The sequence below is a fragment of the Impatiens glandulifera genome, chromosome 8 (genome assembly GCF_907164915.1).
Source record: "Impatiens glandulifera chromosome 8, dImpGla2.1, whole genome shotgun sequence".
NCBI lineage: Eukaryota > Viridiplantae > Streptophyta > Magnoliopsida > Ericales > Balsaminaceae > Impatiens > Impatiens glandulifera.
The window spans coordinates 16,117,615-16,137,050 of NC_061869.1; the positions used below are offsets into that span (position 1 = coordinate 16,117,615).

A 19,436-nucleotide genomic window follows, 5' to 3' on the forward strand; every position below is an offset into this window, starting at 1 on the left:
TTATGAATTGGCAAACATATAGTGAAGAAGATATCTTCGTCTCGGATATTAAAAATATGGATTGCACCAAAAAAGAACATAAGAAGATATCTTCGTTTAGGATTTTGAAAATTTATAGTTGCGAGGATATCTTCGTTTATAAATTTGAAAACATATAGTGAAGAAGATATCTTCGTCTCGGATTTTAAAAATATGGATTGCACCAAAAAATAACATAAGAAGATATCTTCGTTTAGGATTTTGAAAATTTATAGTTGCGAGGATATCTTCGTTTATGAATTTAAAAACATATAGTGAAGAAGATATCTTCGTCTCGGATTTTCAAAATATGGATTGCACCAAAAAAGAACATAAGAAGATATCTTCGTTTAGGAATTTCAAATTTTATAGTTAAGAACAGGGCCACACGAAGACATAAGAATATAATTTCGTTTCAAAAAGGTCAGCATGTCAATATTACGGTTGCAAGTTTATCAGTTTCATGATGTTGACAATATATCTTCGTTTAAGAATATTAAAACACACAGTTAAGAAAATATCCTCGTATATGATTTTAAAAAAATCGGTACAAGAAGACACATCAAACATCAATACATTATAACTCCATACATTAACATCTGAATTGCAGTCCATACATTAAGATCTGAATTGCATTATAAGTTATAATTCACTATCAAACATCCATACATTAAAAAAATGTGAATTGACCTGTGTAAACATAAGAATTACTGTACAAGTATAATTCCGTATAAGACATACAAATCCCTAATATCTTGATCTAATTGCAGTCTTTAACTTGAACCTATTGACATTGTGCTCAGACATAAGAATTCTGTATAAATATTTTATCCTCAACGTACTCAAAGCTTCTCCGGCCTTCAAAAGAACAAGAGAAAGTATAAGAACATCTAAAATTGTTCAATGTCATCTACTAAAATATGGTATAACACTTACATTATTTTCGTTGATGTCAATAGACCAATTCTTCGCCGTTCCTCTATATGTTTCCATATGTCTCATTAAATATACACCACAGTCTGTCTTGTTTGTTTTGTCTTGCCAGTCCAGCTTTGGGACCGTTATCCTGTATTTTTTAACCTTTGCAGCCATTCTTTCCATGCCTTGACTTAACAAGAATTTCACAAAACAATCGAGTTGTTTACTCAAAGTGACATACTTGTCCATAATTTTCATTCCATGAGGACGGCCGGAGTTGTCTAGTACAATGATTTTGGAGTCCTTAATATTCACACAAACAAGGAAGAAATGTCGGGAAAAGACAACGGGTAGGAATATCTGCAAAAAGAATACAAACATTTATTACTTTATTGCATATTCGTTACTTGGAATTGAGGGATATGTACAGACCACGTCAGCGAAGATGAGGTCTTCTTTTGTGACTTGGTAGTTTCTCATGTCTTCTTCAATGGATTGGGAAAATAAGGTGGCATCATGCTGCATATTAACCTGCAAAATAAGGGCAGAGCATCAAAGTCATGAACATTGAAGGATACATAGCAAAAAAAGAGATGCACTTACATGTGAAATTGATGAGAAACAAATTATTCTTGGTTCATGCCTTGGCAACCTACGGCATTTGAAGTGCACAATTATGGACCAAGCGTCAATCACTTCGCTCGCAATTTCTTGACCCATTTTCATTGAACGAAGTAATTGACGGGTGATATTACCAGGTGCACCTTCGTACAGAACGTCACTGCAAAATACATTCATTTAGAAGACCATAACTAACTAATTTCATTTTTCAAATTTCTAAAACAATGCGAACTAACTTACAATGGAGGCAGGTCTTCATCAAACACAAAATCGGCTAATCTCTGTTCCTTGTTGGTTATTTTGTGGTCCAACATATCCGCAACCTGTTGCATGTAATGGGATCGAAAGTGCACAGGAATTTTTGAGATCTTCCTCTTAGGATATTCTTTAATGTTGATGCGTCCCCCCCCATCACCTTCATCTTCATCTTCAGAAGATTCAACGGCCTTAGAAGCCTCAACCTGTTGCTTGCCTTCACCCTGATCACTTGGTGCAACAAACTGAGCTTGGGGTTCCTCAACATTTTCCTTCACTGCACCATGATCATTTGGTTCAAAATGCTGAGATTTGGGTTCCTTAACCTGTTGCTTGCCTTCACCCTGATCACTTGGTGCAACAAACTGAGCTTGGGGTTCCTCAACATTTTCCTTCCATGCACCCTGATCATTTGGTTCAACATGCGGAGATTTTGGTTCATCAACCTGTTCCTTCCCTTCACCCTGATCATCGTCTTCAACAGTGGTTGTCTGCACTTTGTGTGCCCCATCCGGTTCCTTCCCTTCACCCTCATGATCAGTTGGTTCAACACTGGGTGAGTCATCTTTGTTGGGCAGAAATGAATCCTCATGTTCGTCCTGCTGAGGAGGGGGTGACTTGGCTTGACTGTGCTGAAATACAGCCTCTACATCTTCCTCTTCAAGAAGGAGTGATTCATCTTCAATGTCCTTACCTACATCCTCCACATATTTCGGTTGAACAGGGGGTGACGAAGCTTCATTGGGCAAAACGGCAACATCGAGATCATTCTATTCAACGTGATCTGATGGATTTTCTTGATTTGACATCACTGCATCCTCAAAATCATTCAGTTCAGCCAGTGCTAGTGGATTGTCTGCATGGTCCTCCACTGCAGTCTCACATGTGTAATCAACCCGGGGACTATTGATTTTCAAGCCCGCACACTGTAAAGTGTCCCCAAGTGCCTCCCTTGTAGGATCTTCCACATCTACATGAACCGCACCATCGTTCACCACCTTCAAGTGTTTCATGAACCCTTCAGACTCTCTGAGGTTCAGGAAACCGGCCTCAAAAAAGGGCTTCGGATCGATGTTGCGTTTCTCCAACTCCCCTGATAGGTAATTCAGCTGTTGGACTGTATCTTTAAAAGTTTGCAGGATTTTGGATGTCAACATCTGTACTTTATGAAAAACAGATTTCATTAATCTTGAAAACAGGATAATAAAGAACAATGGGAGTCAATTTATTGTTTCCACATACCTCATTATCGTCTTCTTTTACTTCAACCGAGTCAACTGGATTCTCGGGTTGTTTAACTGCTAGGCGCGCCCTTGCCCTGCCCAGCCCAAAACCACCGGCACGAACTTCTAAGTTGGTAAACTCTAACACGGTGACGTCATCCCAACAAGAGATTATTGGAAATTTTCTTTCGTAGGGGATACGTTCACCTTCCACAAAAACACCATCTAGGTAGCAAATCTGGAGCAAAGGAATGAGAAACATGTTAGAAAATATTACATATCTGTAAATCATATATAAGAGAGGCAACAATACTTACCGATAAAAGGGTTATAGGTCCATCGAAATATGGATTTTTATCTTTACTTTCTTTTTCTTTCCAACTTCTTACACTGTCAACCAATCGTTGTAGTGTAAAGTGGCACCAGTTCAGTTCCTTTATGTTATCAACCTCCATTAAGGATTTGAGAATTTTGAACCTGAAATGAAAAAAATACATTTGTCAGTATTCACAAATACAATTAGATATATAATAGGTTTGAATACATGTTTACCTGGCTCGTGAATTTTGAACTGGACATAAAAAACTTGAGACAATAAAGACAACGAAGTCTATTTTGAAATCGTTGTCTGCACTTGTGTTACTTAATATCTTGGGGATCATAGAAAGTGTTTCGGGAGCTTTTGAGTCTTCCCCGGTCCATCTGGTCTTCCAATCCCTCAAGAAATTAAAATAATCAGGGTCCTTAGTCTTGTCCAACCCAACGGACTCGACTACGTTCATTGCCCCTCTAGGGAGGTTCATCACGAGCTGTACGAGATCTTCATCGATACGGATCTCATCACCGTTGGACAATACCAGAGAACTCTTATCCGGGTCAAAACATTGGATTACGTGTCTGGAAAAATGAGCCAGGCACTTGGAGACGCCCATTGTAAGAAGAGAACCAAACCCGATTTCCTTCACGGCTTCCCTCTGTTCTACGCTCAATTTAGGAATGAGTTGAGCGAGGCCATGAGGTGATGATCTGGTTAGAAATGTCAGTTTACGTTTCTTGATGGTTTTGGTTTTTTGGGGAGATGGGGGAAACTCTTCATCGAATGGGGTAGTAGACGGAGAAATATTAGTGGTTTCTGGGGGTGGTTCTGGTAACTCTTCATCGACTGTTGGAGTGGAGGTAGGAATAACATTGGGTTTTTTTTAGGGGGAAAAGGTGGTGGTAAAATCTCATCAGTACCTGCAGCAACATTAGTAGCTTCGACAGCAACTGTGGAAACTGATTCAGCAGTCGATGACGACTTAGTATTCGTCTTCGGATTTCTCTTCCTCTTCCTTTCATATGTAAAGGTATTAAACCTCGAAGTCATTAATTTTGGTGGGATAGCATAAATCAGTATTATACGAAATAAATTGAATAAACATGTCTAAAATTAGTATAAACACAATAAGATTAACATACCTCTCTGGTTTATTGCTGGGATTGACGTTGGACGCCAGAGTGGGGGCAGTTTCGTTTTCGTTTATGCTCCTACAAACTTGCAAGACGACCTCTCGGGAGTCGATGGGATCCACTTCCATGTTGTTGCCTTGGTTCCCCGACATGTTCAGAAGAAATCCTTGTAGTATAAACGAAATATCTAGGGTTTCGACGTTCAGTGTTTGGATTATCGCCGGAAGATAGAGAGAGAAGAATATGAACAATTGCTTATGAAAAGGAAATTGAGGGAGAGTCGGCTTGTAGCGGGAAATTGAAATTATATCAACTAGTCATGGAAGCGAATAAATATTCGTTCGATATCGTAACTTCTTAAAAGAATTATAAAAATAAATTGAAAATAAAAACTATTCATCGAAGCGAAGATTTATTTGCGGAATGTAAATGCACGGGTAAGTGAATTTACATGACAGGCAAGTTGGCTTCTCATGGGAGGGGAGGTGGTTTTACATGAACGTCAGACTAAAAATATTTGAAAAGAAGAAATCTTCGCTTTCAATCGTCTACTCGAAAAACAAAATTAAAGCGAATATTTGGTCGTTTACTGATTGTCATTTCAAATTAATTGAATTAACATTTATTAATAAACGGAAATATAAAATTAATAAAAATAAAATAGCCAAGTAATTGAGGCGAAGATTTGTTCGGTTGATGCATGTCATCTTCAATTAATTGAATTAATAATTAATAATCGGAAATATAAAATCCATGTCATTTTGGTATTCACATAAACGGGTAATTGTCTTTCCATGGCAGGCATGCGGTCTTCTCATGGGTGGGTTGGGGGGTTTACATGAGGTTTTAATTAAAATTAATTGAAGCAAATATATCTTCGCTCCTGAGTGTCTGAAGGCCAAAAAAATTAAATGAAAAAAAAAGATTGAATTAATTGAAGCGAATATTATATCGCTGCATTCGATTTTCAATAATTAAATTAATATTTAATAAACGTAAATATAATATCCCTGTCATTTTGGTCTTTACATAGACGTGTAAGTGTATTTTCATGAACGGCAGACGGTCTTCTCATGGGTGGATATGGGGGGTTTACATGAGGGTCATGGCAACGGGCGTGTAGATCTTCGCTCCCATCGCATCTCATCCTTCCCTCTGACACGGTGCCCTGAGCGAAGATATCTTATCTGGGTATCATATGAATATTATATAATTTCCTGGCGTTAACAGGCGCTGCCGTTAACGGCGTCTGGTGTGAACCCGGGCCGAAACCCGGATTCCAGATTCTCCCTCCCTCCGTCTCCTACCCAGATTGATTTATTATTAAAATAATAATGCTGCAATCTGATTGGTCCGCCACAGGGGAACACAGCAGCAATCGGTAGCAGAAGATCTGAATTGATTATATATGATATAGAATTAGAGATGATTATAGATAATATTTTTAATTTATAAAATAATAAATGATGTATAGTTTAAATATAAATTTAATAATTTTATTATATGAAAAAATAAATAAAATTTATTGTTTTAACAAAACTGTGATAATAATAATATTAATGTCCTTTTACAAATTTACAGTGAATATATACATGTGAAAAAAATATGAGCTTAAATTAATTTTATATTTTATATTTGGTGAATGCAAATATCAAATACAAATCTTATACTAATGTTATTTTAATTATGAATTTTAAATAAATATTATAATAATAAATTCAAAATAAGTGTCAAAACAAATAATTATTTAAGATAATTATTTTGTTAATTAATCTCAAATTAATTATATAATCTCTAATTAAAATTTTGGTTAAAAAAACAAAATAAGTAATTATTTTAGAAATAACGTTGTATCCTTTAAATTTTAAAATAATTGAAATTTGGGATAAATTAAATTATTATAATAAAAAAATATTATTATTATATTCTAAGTGATTTAAATAAATTTTATATACATATACGAGGAAGAGAAGAAGTTGGATTTTGACTTCTAATAAAATTGGAAGATTGATGGGAAGAGATTTGAGGTAGATAGGGTCTTTGTTTTCTCATCATATCAACAAAGCTGATATTTCGGCTGACAGAAGGCTTATGCCTTAAATAAAAAAATAAAAAAAACTGTAACAGGAACGAGGAAATTAGATACACAAAATTTGGAACGAATTCTTGTTCTATCACGTTTCAAACATTTTTTTCTTAAATTATTCACCTTTTCATTTATATTTTTAAATTACCCACCTTTTTTCTCTAAATCATTAAATAACTTTTTAACTACACATCTTTCTTTCGTATTAAATTCACTAATTATTTTATTTTATAAATATAAATATATTTTTATAATTAAAATTAATAATATATATTAAATAAAATATATTATATAAATATTAAAATAACACATATATTTTTTTGGAAAAAAGCTCATTTAGACGTATGTACTTGTACAACTAGCTCACTTAGACGTATATACTAATAAAATGTCATTTAAACATATGTACTATCAAAAATTGGCTCATTTAGCCTCTTTTAATAACCATGGTTAATTTTTATTTTTAAATTTATATATTTATTAATTAAATATTAATATATTTTCTCTCTCCTTCTTTTTTATTAATTAAACTAGGTAATTTATTTTATTTTTAAATTTTTTATTATTTTAATATTAATTTTTCTTTTATATTTCATCTTCTTCTTTTATTAGTTTTTATTTCTCATATTTTTTAAATTCTCATTTTTTTTTTAAATTTAACAACTTTTTTATGAATTTTATGTTTTACTGTAATATTTTTTTGAAGGGGTTTTTCTTATTTAATTTAATATAATATAAATGAAAAAGGGTTTTTTTTATTTAGTTTAATATAAATAAAAATGAAATTAATAATTTTTTATTTAATTTTTATTCACGACTTATATTAGTAGTAAAGAAATTATTTTGTCTAATATTGAATTATTACTCTTTTAGTGTTTGATAAATGAGTTTTTATTATTATTCAATTCTTAATTAATTTATTTTTGTGTTAAATGATTTTTATTGTTGAAAGAATTTTTATTGTTATATTCAATTATTGGGATAAACAATTTTAAAATAATTAATAATTAATGTGAATATAAAAAATATATATAAAAAAGAAGAAGAAATATAGAGTTAAAATAATTAATGATGAATGCTCATAGGTATAAAATAAAATTAAAATAATCAATCATAAATACTCATATAAAAATAATAAAAAATTATAAAAAAGATAAAAATAAAAGGTTCATTTATTAGTAATAAATGAAATAATAAATGAAAAGGAAAGAGAGAGAAAATATATTAATATTTAATTAATAAATATATAAATTTAAAAATAAAAGTTAACCATGGTTACTAAAAGAGGCTAAATGAGCCAATTTTTGATAGTACGTATGTTTAAATGACCTTTTATTAGTACATACGTTTAAGTGAACTAGTTGTACAAGTACATATGTCTAAGTGAGCTTTTTTCCTATTTTTTTTACTAAATTTTATGAATATAATAAATATAATTAAAATTAAACATTATAAATTAAATAATTAAAATAAATATTATACACTAAAATAAAATACATTATATAAACTTTTAATATTATATATTAAAATAAAATATTACGTAATTATTAAAATAACATATATATTTTATTTTTAATTAATTTTATAAATATAATATATATAATTAAAATTAAACATTATAAATTAAATAAATATTATAAACTAAATTAAAATATTACACACTAAAATAAATTACATTATATTAAATTTAAATATTATATTATATATTAAAATAAAATATATTATATTATATAAATATTAAAATAATATTACATAAATATTAAAATAACATGTATATTTTAAAATTTATGTAATTTATTTTATTTTAAGGTTTTTTAAATTGATACTTTTATAAATATTTTAAGGTTTAAGTAATTTATTTTAATGCTTAGTTTATTTTATTTTATTTAAGGTTTATGTTATGTATTTAATTTTAATTTATAATATTTATTTTAATTATTTAATATAGTATTTTAGTTTTAAATATATATATATATATATATATATATTATATTTATTAAATTAAGTAAAAATAAAATATATGTGTTATTTTAATATTTATATAATATAATATATTTTATTTTAATATATAATATTAAATGTGTAGATAATAATTTTTGTTTTAGTCTATAATATTTATTTGAATTATTTAATTTATAATGTTTATTTTTAATTCTATATATATTATATTTATAAAATTAAGTAAAAATAAAATATATATATTATTTTAATATTTATGAAATATATTTTTTTAATATATTTTTAATTATATATATATATATATATATATATTTATATTTATAAAATAAAGTAATTAGTAAATTTAATGGGAAAGATGTGTAATTAAAAGGTTAATTAATGATTTAAAAAAATAAAAATGAGTAGTTTGGGAATGTGAATAAAAATGTGGGTAATTTAGGAAAAAATATTTAAATAGGGAGTAAAAAAGGAATTGGTTCGGAAATTTGAGAGATGAAATAACGGATATCACATCGACTAAAAAATGATAAAGTTGGAGGAGAAATAAGAGAAAATTAGTTATTTTCCAGCGATCCGCTCATTCTCTCCTTCATCCCCACTTCCAAGTTTTTTCTCTTTATCATTTCTCATTAAAAAAAACTCTTCAGCTTTGATTCTAATTACAAGAGCTCTGTTACACTCGACTTAGACCCGTTTGACACATCTTTAATAATTATCAATGTATCAATATTTAATTTAATGTTTTAAAATTAAAATGTCAAACTGAATATGTCTAGCATTTTAAAAATTATTAAATAAAAAAAAATGTGATTTTTTTTAAATAGCCATCATTTTATGAATTAGAGACCTTTTTAATGAGTACAAAAGATATAACACGAAAATTCTTTTCCAAGAATCATCAAAGTACTCAACATAATTTATGATATAATTACGTTTATAAATATATACAAACCATTTATTGATTTAAAAAATTGTCGACTTTTTAAAATTAAGTAAATAATCTATTAAATTTTAATTAATTTAAAATATTTTTTTTATCAAATTATAATTTAATTATTTTAAATTTAAAAGATTATTTATATTTGATTCTAAAAATTAATTATTTTTATAATTAATTTTAAAATATTTATCTTTCAAAAAAATGTTTTATTAATAATAATTTAAAATTTCTCAAAACTCGAATTTTTTCGAATGAAAAGATTTATGAGTTACAAATTGAATATCATAATTTTTTTTAAGTAATATAAATTATTGATTTTATATTGAAGTATAAAAAATTATATAAATTATATATCTCTAATAATTTTGTATTTAATATTAAATATTTTCAGTTCAGGACATATTTGATTACTTATTTAGTGGTTTCGATAGCCAAATTAGATATAGGAGGAGTTTACATAATAATTATAGTTCTTCCCAAAATAAAATTTCTTTTTGATATGACGTAAACAAGTATCTCCGTCTGAACAAGACGTTATGCATTGACAAAACATGAATAATTTTTATGTGGGACATTGCTACAATTTGTTCATTAAGTTGATTCAATATTATTTTTGTTGGAAGAAATTTTAATAGTCTAAGATTTTATCCAATATCTAATTATTTGAATAGAGCGTTATTCACGGTGAAATTCTTACGGTGGAATTTTATGGATGAAATGTGCTTGAAAAATGCTTTAATATGTTAAGTCATATGTATCACGAGTAGGTTGAATCGACAACTCATTTACTTTTGCATTGTCAAGGGTGATTAATATTTAAAGTCGTTTATGAATTATTACTGAGATTCATTGAGTGATGTCCGAATCTTTAGATAGTTGCTGACAAGTTTAGATTGATACAACTAATATAACACATTTACATATTTGGGTTATCATTATAATTATTTTTTGGGAGGACAATTTGGTTGGAGAAAAATCGACGAACCTTCAATAATCGTAGTCATTATATATATATATATATATATATATATATATATATATATATATATATATATATATATATATATATATATATATATATATATATATATATTCTCGAAAGTCGGTCAGTGAGTTAAGCATTCTTATCGGGTAGCGTGCATGTATTTTATTTATTTTTATTTTCTCATGTCTTGTTATATATTTTATATATATGTATATAGCCTAATTATCATTTGAGACTCAAACTTGAAACGTTTTTAACATATATGTTTCTAACTTTTAGATATGAGGTTTTGTCTCAAGCGAACCAAACATCCGTCTATTTATGATACCCTGTTTTATTTTTATTTTTTTTCCCTTGCCACATATTTATTTAATTTGTCACGTATTCATCTTTTATTAAATAAATAAATAAAATCATAAATTAAAAAATCCTAACAATCTTATTTCTCTCCCTTCTCTTCTTCTTACTCTTGGTTCTTCTTCATCCTCCTAGTTCTAGAAACAATGGTTATCGTAGCGAGCTCGAAGGCTATGTGATTTTCGGAGGGAAATCCTTCAACAAAAGATTGAGGGATTTCAAATCGGAGGAAGACGAAGAAGTAGATCCAAGTCCAACGTCGTCACAATTGCAAACTGACTTTTTTCTAGTAGACGAGGATCTAAAATTGAGAGTTGTATGGACAATCTCTTGTCTCATCGCGGTGTCAGCAAGATATCACTTATTGCATTAGGTTGTTTCGATCACTAGAAACTCTGGAGTGTGGTGTCCAGCGACATCATCAGGCGGGGAAGTTGAGCATGGAAGAGAAACAAATAGAAGATATGATGAGGAGCATATAGAATATCGATGATTTCGATGATCCGTCAAATGCAAGATGCAATTGATGAAGCGATAGAGAGATTAAGGATCCTGACGCTAAAAATTGAGTTGTGGTAGGTCTTAGAGGTGGAGTGGATGGTTTCTGATTATGGGATCTTTTAAGAACAATTATGAAGAAATGAAACCCTAGAAAAACTGGAAAGGAAAAATTTTAAGAGTCTTAAGTGTTGTATATCAACATTTACAAACAACCCTTACAAAAGAGTAAATTAGCCCAAATACCCTAAATTACATGTAAACAAGACCAAGCCTATTAATAATTAAATAACACATAATGACATAAAAGACAATAAAGACCAACAACTTTCAATTTTTGAAAATCAATGCTTAGACTCACAATATCTCTCATAAGCTTTATTTAGTTCGAGATTCTTCACACCGAGCAACTCTTGCATCTCTACGAATTTGACTTTTGTTAGTGCCTTGGTGAGAATGTCTGCACGTTGCTCTCTGGTGCTTACAAACTCTACGATGATCTGTCGGTTCTCGACACATTCACGAATGAAATGAAACTAAGTTTCGATGTGTTTGTTGTGTCCATAAAACACTGGGTTCTTCATTAATGCTATTGTGAACTTATTGTCGATATAAAGGGTTATCGGCCTCGGCTCGCATCTGAGCACCTCGCTCAACAAATTTCTTAGCCAAAGTCATTGATATGACGCTGTAGTAGCTGCCATAAACTTCACCTTACATGAAGACGAAACAACAGTTCACTGCTTCTGAGATTGCCAGGTGATTAGATTCTCGTTGAGATAAACACCACCATTCTGGTGTTTTTTCTATCGTTTGTATCACTAGATAGGTCGTTGTTAGTAAAACTAACGAGTTCTTTAAATTCTCGTCATCTTCTTAACTGAATGCCATAGTTTGTCGTTCTCTTCACGTAACAAAGAATGTGTTTCATTGCCTGTTGGTGTAGAGTGGTAAGTTGTTCCGTGTATCGACTCCCTATGCCAACTGCATAAGAGATATCAGGTCAACTGTGCATCAAGTACCTAAGACACCCGATGATGCGTCTATACTCCTTTAGATCCACTAAGCTTCCTTTCACATCTTTTCCGAGCTGCAACTTTACTTCCATCGGATACTAACTTGAGTTGCAATCCTCCATTACAAATTGTTTCAACGCCTTCTTCGCATAAGTTGATTGCTTCACCTCAATGCTATATTTTTTCTGGTCCACCTCAATACCAAGGCAGTATGAATGTAGCCCAAGATCACTCATCTGAACTCCTTCATCATCTGTTTTTGAACTCCTCAATGCCCTTGATGCTTGATCTTGTCACGATCAAGTCATCGACGTATACGCCAACAATGAGTACTTCTTCTCCATGGTTTCTCATGTACATAACCTGCTCTTGAGAATATTTCACGAAGCTAAGACTCATCATTTTCTTGTTGAGACAAGTGTTCAACGCACATATGCTTGACTTAGTCCTAGAGAGCTTTATATAACTTGTACACCTTGTGCTCTTCATTTTTTATGATAAAGCCTTCAGATTGAGTGACATAGAATTTTTATTCGATGTCACCATTGAGAAATGTTGATTTTATTAAGTGGTGGATCTCCCATCCACGCTGAGCTGCAATGACAAGAATTAGCTTGATTGTGTCAATTTTCATCATCAGTGTAAAGGTCTCCTCAGAGTCAAAGCCTTGTTTCTACACATAGCCTTTCTCTACAAATCTTGCTTTGTGCTTGAGGATGTTTTCTTCGCTACTCTTTTCAACTTGAAAACCCACTTAACCCGATGGTCTTTTGATCGGGTGGTAAGTTGGTGAGCTCTTATGTCTTGTTCTTCCTAATGAACTCGAGCTCTTTCTTCATGGACTCATACTAGTTCTTCGGCTACCATCTCGTGATATATTGTTGACTCGTCAATCGTGAGTAACAACAATTCATCACGATTTATCTTTACCATTGGTGCCTCCGCATAGACATCTCATATGATTCCAAACTCCATGGAATTTTGTACGAGCTCGTTGTTGTCGTTGCACCACTCTCACTTCTTCTCCTCATCGAACATGTCATCTATACTCACACAGATTTTGTTAGAAGCAGGATCAAGAAACATGTGTTCCTTGCTTCCATCTTCGAACTTCAAATTTCTGGTGATCTTCTCGTCGAGCCCATTGAGCTTCTCTCGATGGTCCGTCATGATAGGATCGATGTGATCAATAGAGATTGGGGTCTAGTTGTTGATAACAACTTATGACAAACGATTCGATTTTAACTCTGTTAGACGTTAAAATCTGTTTCTATTCTTCAAAAATCCTTCGAACTCTTGAAACGGTTTCAAGGGAGAAAGTGTTCGTCGGATTTAAGGCTTTGAATCAATGAAAGATGAATGACACAAAGTAAAGAACACAGGGAGTTGTTTATGGATGTTCGGAGTAAACCGTCCTACGTCACCCCTTCTTCCACAACCGAAAGGATTTCACTAAACTCTTTGAATCAAATACAGTTTACTAAACTAGCTAACACTCTGTTGAACAGAACAATCTCTGTTCAATTTACAATATTATCAATAATATCTCTCAGCTAGATAGTGTTTTGATTCTTTCTTGAACTTGGAAGATGAAAGAAATCAGTAAGTGCAAGAGTGATTCGGTAAGAAAGTAAGGTGAGCAAAGTAACCAGTGATTCAGTTGTTGTTCTTGAGCATCTATTTGTAGTAGAAGGACACCAACGGTCAAATCTTCTTCTTGGACACGTGGCAAGCATCCATTGGAAGGTCACCCAAAGGACAAGAGTACAACAGACTCTAAGCAAATGGATCGTGGCCGTACTGAACTGGTAGTGCGCCGAATATCCTCTTTGATATTGTCTTGTACTAAACAAACCGTTGGAAGGAAATTTACGTACGTGACGTTCGTTCATTGGATACAATTAGTTGACTTGTCAAACTGCACAGGAGTGAGTGGAGCAGAGTAGCAGACAACTAGTTGATCGTGGATAGACGTATGCTAACTTTAAACGGCTACTGAAGCGAGACATTAGACGTGCTCTATTAGACTGCCTAGTCTAAGGGAGTTAGACGTTAACGTCTAATAGTGTGTTCCATTAGACCGACAAGTCTAATAGAGTTACACTACAATGACTAACTACGCATCCCTTCAGACTTGTCTGAAGGAGTTAGACGCCAACGTCTAACTACGTTACCCATTAGACTACCACGTCTAATAAAGTTAGACCTCAACTTCTAACTATGTATCTGTTAGACAGCAACATCTAATTACGTATCACTTAAGACTTGTCTGAAGGAGTTAGACGTCAACGTCTAACTACGTCACCCATTAGACTACCACGTCTAATGGAGTTAGACCTCAACGTCTAACTACGTATTTGTTAGACCGCAACGTCTAACTACGTTACATGTCTAATTAGCCTGCTTAGACCACATTTAAGTTAGCCAAGTCTGATACACCTGCATAAAAATAATTAGACAACTTAGATTTATTCTTAACGAAGATTTAATCATAATTAAGTTTTAATCACATATTATCAAAATAAAGTTGGAATAGAATAGACTTATTCTCTTAATTATTTTAATCAAAAATAATTTTGACCCAACACATCATATGGTTGTTTGCTCCATTGTTAAGTTATCACACGTTGGTGTGATTATACTTATCGCCACTTGCGAGGAGGTTCACCATGACTTTCTCTTTATTAAGAAGCATCACCTCTAGTTCCTCCTTGGACGATTCTTGCACGAACTATTCGAGGTCTTTATCCCCGTCTTCGAGCAAAGCATACATCACTCCCTCATCAAATATTAATGATGGCTCCTCTTCATAGAAGCTAGTGAGGTTGCCTCATCGTCGGGCATTTTGTTAGGGAACTCAGACGCGTAGTGCCCGTACTTTTGACAAGCGTAACATCTCACTGTGCTCTTGTCTTTGTGGGACTTGGTGTCTTTTTATCGAGCTGAGCTTTCTCCATGACCTCGATCTTTCCCTTTAACATGACCTTGGTTATATCCACCGTTGTCGCTGCGACACGACGATCAAAAATAAAAATTGATTTCTTCATTTTTCTTTATTCGTGACATCCATTCATCATGCGTGAGTAATAAGTGCTTCTCTTCTTGGTCTTCGTAGCCACGAAGTCTCTCCTTGTGGACTTTGAGACGACCGATGATCTCCTCTACGATCATACTCTTGAGGTCACCAAAATATTGCTCGATAGCGGTAACGATCTTCATGTATGTTTGTGGTACGACTCTAAGGAACTTCTTGAAGACGGATATCTATTCCACCTTCTCTCCAACGAGGGAATATCAATCACGATAGATGTCAATTTTATGGCGAAATTATCCACTAATTCCCCGGTCTTCATGTGAATCGCCTTGAAGTGTGTCTTTAAAGTTTGCACTTTTTCCTCCTTGACTCTCTCCACTCCAACATGCATCGTTTTTAGTGTCTCCCACGCTAGCTTGACAAAATCCTTCTCGGCCAACATGAGAAGGACGTCATTATTGACCTCGTCGAGCATCACAACTTCCCACATTCCTTTATTTTCAATGCCCACACTAAGCAGTTACTCTTCGTGAGTAACGGATATGAGAGCGTCGTTATCCCTTCTCTTCTGATCTTCATTGTCGCTGCATCTCTGGTTGATCTTGTCGACGACGTGTTCTTCAGATAGGCTCTAATACCAAATGTTGGTTCTAACTATCGGATCTTCTAAGAATAATTATGAAGAAAGGAAACGTTGGAAAAAGTGGGAAGAAGGACAATAATATTTGTTGAAGAGAATTTTTTTAAGAATCTTAAGTGTTTGTATATCAATCTTTACAAACAACTTTTACAAAAGAGTAATTAACCTAAAATATTAAATTACTTATACATATAAGCCCAAACCCTTTAATAATTAAATAAGATTTAATTGCATAAAAGACAATAAAGACTAACGATTTTCATTTTTCTGATAATCAATGTTTAGACTCACCTGAGTTACCATTGTCGGGGGAAATAATGGAAGGAGCAACTTTAGTAATGAACAATTCGAGCGAAGAGAGATGGTAGCCAGGGTTTTGGGAGACGCAATGGACGACAGAAAATTGGGAGAAGTTGTGAAGATCGGGATAATCTCTAAGAGGATATGAACTCTTTCTAGTTTTTTATCTTTATTATTTGTCTTGTTTAGAATTAAAAAAACAATTTATTTCAATTCTGTTCACATTTTTTTTGAGAAATCTAATATTATCATAATAAATAGATTAAGAAATAAAAGTACAAGCTTACACAATATTGGTAATTTCATTCCTTTTAAACGAACGGGAAAGAAAACAAATTGTCCACTGTTTTTAATTTATCATTTTATTTAATAAAATACATGATAAACTAAGTAAATATATGGAAATATAAAATAAAAAAAAATGTCATAAATGGATCGTTTGAGACAAAACCACAAATGGTAAATATGTGAAAGTTTGAGCTTTATGAACCATTTTAAAAGTCGAATAAAAACGTTTTAAGTTGCAACCTCAAATAGTAAATAAATCATATATATATATATATATATATATATATATATATATATATATATATATATATATATATATATATATATATATATATATATATATATATATATATATATATACCAAATCAAAAAACAGAAAACATAAACAAGATAAAAATAAAACACAAATAAATGAGATGAAATGAAAAAAAAAATGTTTATTATTTTGCTAATTTGTATTGGACTAGCAGTTGAAACCGAACATGAAAGTCTAGTTAATCGACAAGTAGAATCGATGACATCAAATTATAAAGATTATGGACCAATGAAGGCAGGAACCAAAAGATATTAAGGGTTGAAACAAAATGTAACACGAATGAATAAAATAGACAATTCATATATTTGAATAAATCACTTGGTCACAACCACCTAAACATAAAATATATACATATGTTTATAATTTCACTCTCTTATAAGAAAGTCTATATATATTTAATGTAATTTCTCATCCAACACAAAATAATGTTAAGAGAAAAATAAGGACGAAGGTGAACAGCTCCAATTGGAAGCAAACCGACAGCATTGAGAGAAATTGTATTTTGACTTGTATTATATGTTTTTCATAACAATATTACTACAATTTAGATTAAAAATAAAAAACCCAATTAAATAATAATAATAATAATAATAATAAAAGTATACCCACCTTAATCACGCTCAAGCTGACTCTTCATCCAAACCACCGGTCCAAAGTCAACATTTAATATTCAAACCATCCATCTATATATATTAACCTACAACTATATATCTACAATTCATAACATAAATCTTACTTCTCTCATTATCTTTCCCATACCTAGTTATAAACTATCTCTTCATTGTGTTCTTCCAAATTGGTAATTTATAATAGTATCATGAGGAGTCCTTGTTGTGATAAACAAGACAACAACAAAGGAGCTTGGTCCATGCAAGAAGATCAAAAACTCATAGACTACATTCAAAAACACGGCGAAGGTTCTTGGCGCTTAATACCTAAGACCGCAGGTAAATATTAAATACCCTCATTCCCGTTTGTCTCGAATTAAGATGAGTTTAAAACTATTAATTAATTAACATTTAAATTTGTTTATACAGGACTACTTCGTTGCGGTAAAAGTTGTAGACTTAGATGGATAAATTATCTAAGACCCGATCTTAAAAGAGGAAATTTTGGTGAAGATGAAGAAGACCTCATCATTAAGCTACACGCACTCTTAGGAAACAGGTACTATGATCAAAATTTGTTTTTGAAATGCAAAAATTATTTTATTTCAATGATTAATGGTGCACGAATGTTGCATAAAATGTGGTGAAACTTTTAAACAGTTGAATAAAGTTTAAAATAATGAAAACACGTGGACTTTTGCTTAATAATTCATCCGGTTAATGAACTTATAGGTGGTCTTTAATTGCTGGACGATTGCCTGGAAGAACAGACAATGAAGTGAAAAACTATTGGAACACTCACATTAGAAGGAAACTTGTAAAGATGGGCATTGATCCAAACAATCATCGAATGAACCAATTAGGTTCATTTCATCCTCACACCTCAAATACCAAGGAAACTAATTCAACGACTTCCGAAGGCAATACGGCCCATCAAGCGAACACTAGTACGAGTAATGTTGATCATGTCTCCGATGGGATAAGTTGTCTCGAGAATGAACAACTAAGCGGTTGTCGATCGTTGCTCCCTGATCTGAACCTTGATGTTGTTGATGAAGAAGAAATAAAAACAGTAAAGGTTGTCACAACATTAATGCCTAGTGAAGTTGACTTTAGTCCAACTCCAACCCTTCAACTTTTTAGTTAAACTAGTTATAATATGTAATAGCATTGGTAAAAACATTTAATGAGTTATTTCAATATTACTTAGATTTTTGTTATGAAATATCATTGATTTTGATATGTATTATTTTAATTTTTTTTTTAAGAATATTGCCAAGTCAAAGCTAGATAAAGAGAATCATAATCTCATTAGCGGTGTCAACTATATATTATGGAAAAAATCCAATTATTTGTGTTTTGCATCGCAAAATTACTGAACTCTATGTGAATCTATTTTTTTTCTTAACATAATCAATCGTATTTGTTTTACTTTTAGTTTTTTCTTTGTCTCAAATTCATGCCCACTTATTTGTTCCTATTTTCTTAGGAAATGTTCTTAAGTTAGAAACTTAAAATATTATGTAATGTTTTATCATAAGTTTAAAACATAATTTGTGTAAAAAACTAAACTTTTTAGGTTGTTTTTTAATTAACTCATGACAAAAATAATAGTTTGATTTTTTATGATAAATAAAATTTTCGCATATACCTTAATTGAATGGTAAAAAATCTTAGTCTCTTAAAAATCATTTACAATTATTGAAATTCTTTTTATTTTGGAATGTTTTTGTAAAAGCATTAAACTTTTCCTTTATTATAAAAAAAATTGAAACTATTACAGTTTAAATAAGTTACACAAATTTGATAGAAACTTCAAATGGGAAAAAAAAGATAAAAGAATAAAGATCTCAATATCAAATTAAGATTTGGGTATTTGTTTTTATAGGTGATAGATGTTTTAAAAACATTTAATGAAATTAATG

The 19,436-nt window shown here is 31.3% G+C and overlaps 1 protein-coding gene across 1 annotated transcript; it reads left to right on the forward strand.

Annotated features, from left to right (window-relative positions):
- The first annotated feature begins 17,690 nt into the window (after positions 1-17,690).
- LOC124911954 (transcription factor MYB8-like) lies at positions 17,691-18,676 on the forward strand. Its single transcript, XM_047452498.1, has 3 exons — positions 17,691-17,850; positions 17,941-18,070; positions 18,244-18,676. Exons 1-3 carry the CDS (start codon positions 17,721-17,723, stop codon positions 18,656-18,658), a joined length of 675 nt encoding a protein of 224 aa, XP_047308454.1. The 5' UTR covers positions 17,691-17,720; the 3' UTR covers positions 18,659-18,676.
- Positions 18,677-19,436: the final 760 nt, after the last annotated feature.